Genomic DNA, 1,347 nt, shown 5'->3' on the forward strand with positions numbered 1-1,347 from the left:
AGAATAAATAGCTAGCCACTTCTTGCTAGCTATATTTAGCTAGTGGAAAGTGCTTTAGCCAAAATAGCTAACCATTTAGCTAATGGTTGGAAGGAAGAAAAGCTAAAAAAAAGTTAAATCATTAGCTGATTTAGCTAAAAACATGAAATGGCTAACATGGTTGGAGTTGCTCCAAGTATTCTGCACACAAAAATTAAGAAAGATATATGTATAGTTCAGGCCCAACAAACCATAGTTCAGAATCTTAAGATGGATCTAAGCAAGAAAACAGCATCAAGGCAACCGGCATAATGCATTTCCAACAAATGGGGATATCTGAGCAAGAAAACAGTATCAAAGCGACCAGCATAATGTGTTTCCAACAAATGGTAAAAGGCCAAAATTAAGAACACTTACATGCGAAAATATTCCTTTAATGCATGGTCATCTAAAATAAGCTTCTCACCACTATCCCGTCCTTCTTTTTCCAGCAAATCTTCTAGTTTTGCATTTAAATCATTTATGCCCTTCTTGAGCTCCTTTATATCAGCCGCATGTTTCCTCCTTTCTTCCCTTTTCTTATCAAGCTCCTTCTTGTTTTTCTTTATTTTGGAGTTTATGCGAGACGTTTCCTCTTTCAACTTCAGAAGCTCTGGTTGCTGCAAAAAGGAGGAAGCAACCGTTAATTTTCTTGGTTCTTTTTTCAAACTTTCCTTTCCTTTTTTTTGGCAGTTAAGGTTGGGTTTGAATTGAATGTCAGCCGTTTAAGGCAGTATCAGAGATTAATAAAACTTATGATATTCTACGCTTGTAATCTACATTCCTTAAACTTAGTTCCAGTGGACCTGCTCCAATTTCAATAGTATTGCAGCAAATAAATAGAGAAGTTTAAAATCTCACATGCTTGTCAAGTTTAACGTTTCTCTCAGCAATCTTCTTTTCACACTGAGCAATCTCTTTCAGATATTTGGCTTGTTCTTTCTTCTTCTTACTTGCTTCATGCTCGAAACTCTCTAGTTCTTGCATGACTTCTTCACGACTTCTCTTTTCAGCATCAAGGTCCTCAGTTGTCTTCGTGATATCTTTTTCTATGTTGAACAATTGCCATAAGAAATGTTCTCTCTTCAGTGATTTCTACAGGAAAAAAAGTAGGCAGCAAATTCATAACATGAGAAGACCAACAGAAATCCTAAAAGAGAGTACATAAAGAGGAGCAAGCAAAAAGAAACGGAGAAAATGAACATAGAAACACATATCAGAGTAACTTCAAAATTACCAAAGACAAAAGCTTTTCGTTTTGATGCAAGTAACTACACACTAACCGGACACTAGAGGTGAGGTGAGAGATTCCATATTTAATTTTAAACC

At 35.9% G+C, this 1,347-nt stretch overlaps 1 protein-coding gene across 1 annotated transcript; it reads right to left on the reverse strand.

Annotated features, from left to right (window-relative positions):
- Positions 1–236: 236 nt before the first annotated feature.
- Positions 237–1,113, reverse strand: LOC112095122 (structural maintenance of chromosomes protein 1-like; the record flags this gene model as incomplete). Its single annotated transcript, XM_024176800.1, has 3 exons — positions 237–315; positions 397–638; positions 880–1,113. Coding segments are annotated over 3 exons (555 nt in total), but the record flags the coding sequence as incomplete, so codon positions are not given.
- Positions 1,114–1,347: the final 234 nt, after the last annotated feature.

Source organism: Morus notabilis, unplaced genomic scaffold (genome assembly GCF_000414095.1).
Source record: "Morus notabilis unplaced genomic scaffold, ASM41409v2 C11404378, whole genome shotgun sequence".
NCBI lineage: Eukaryota > Viridiplantae > Streptophyta > Magnoliopsida > Rosales > Moraceae > Morus > Morus notabilis.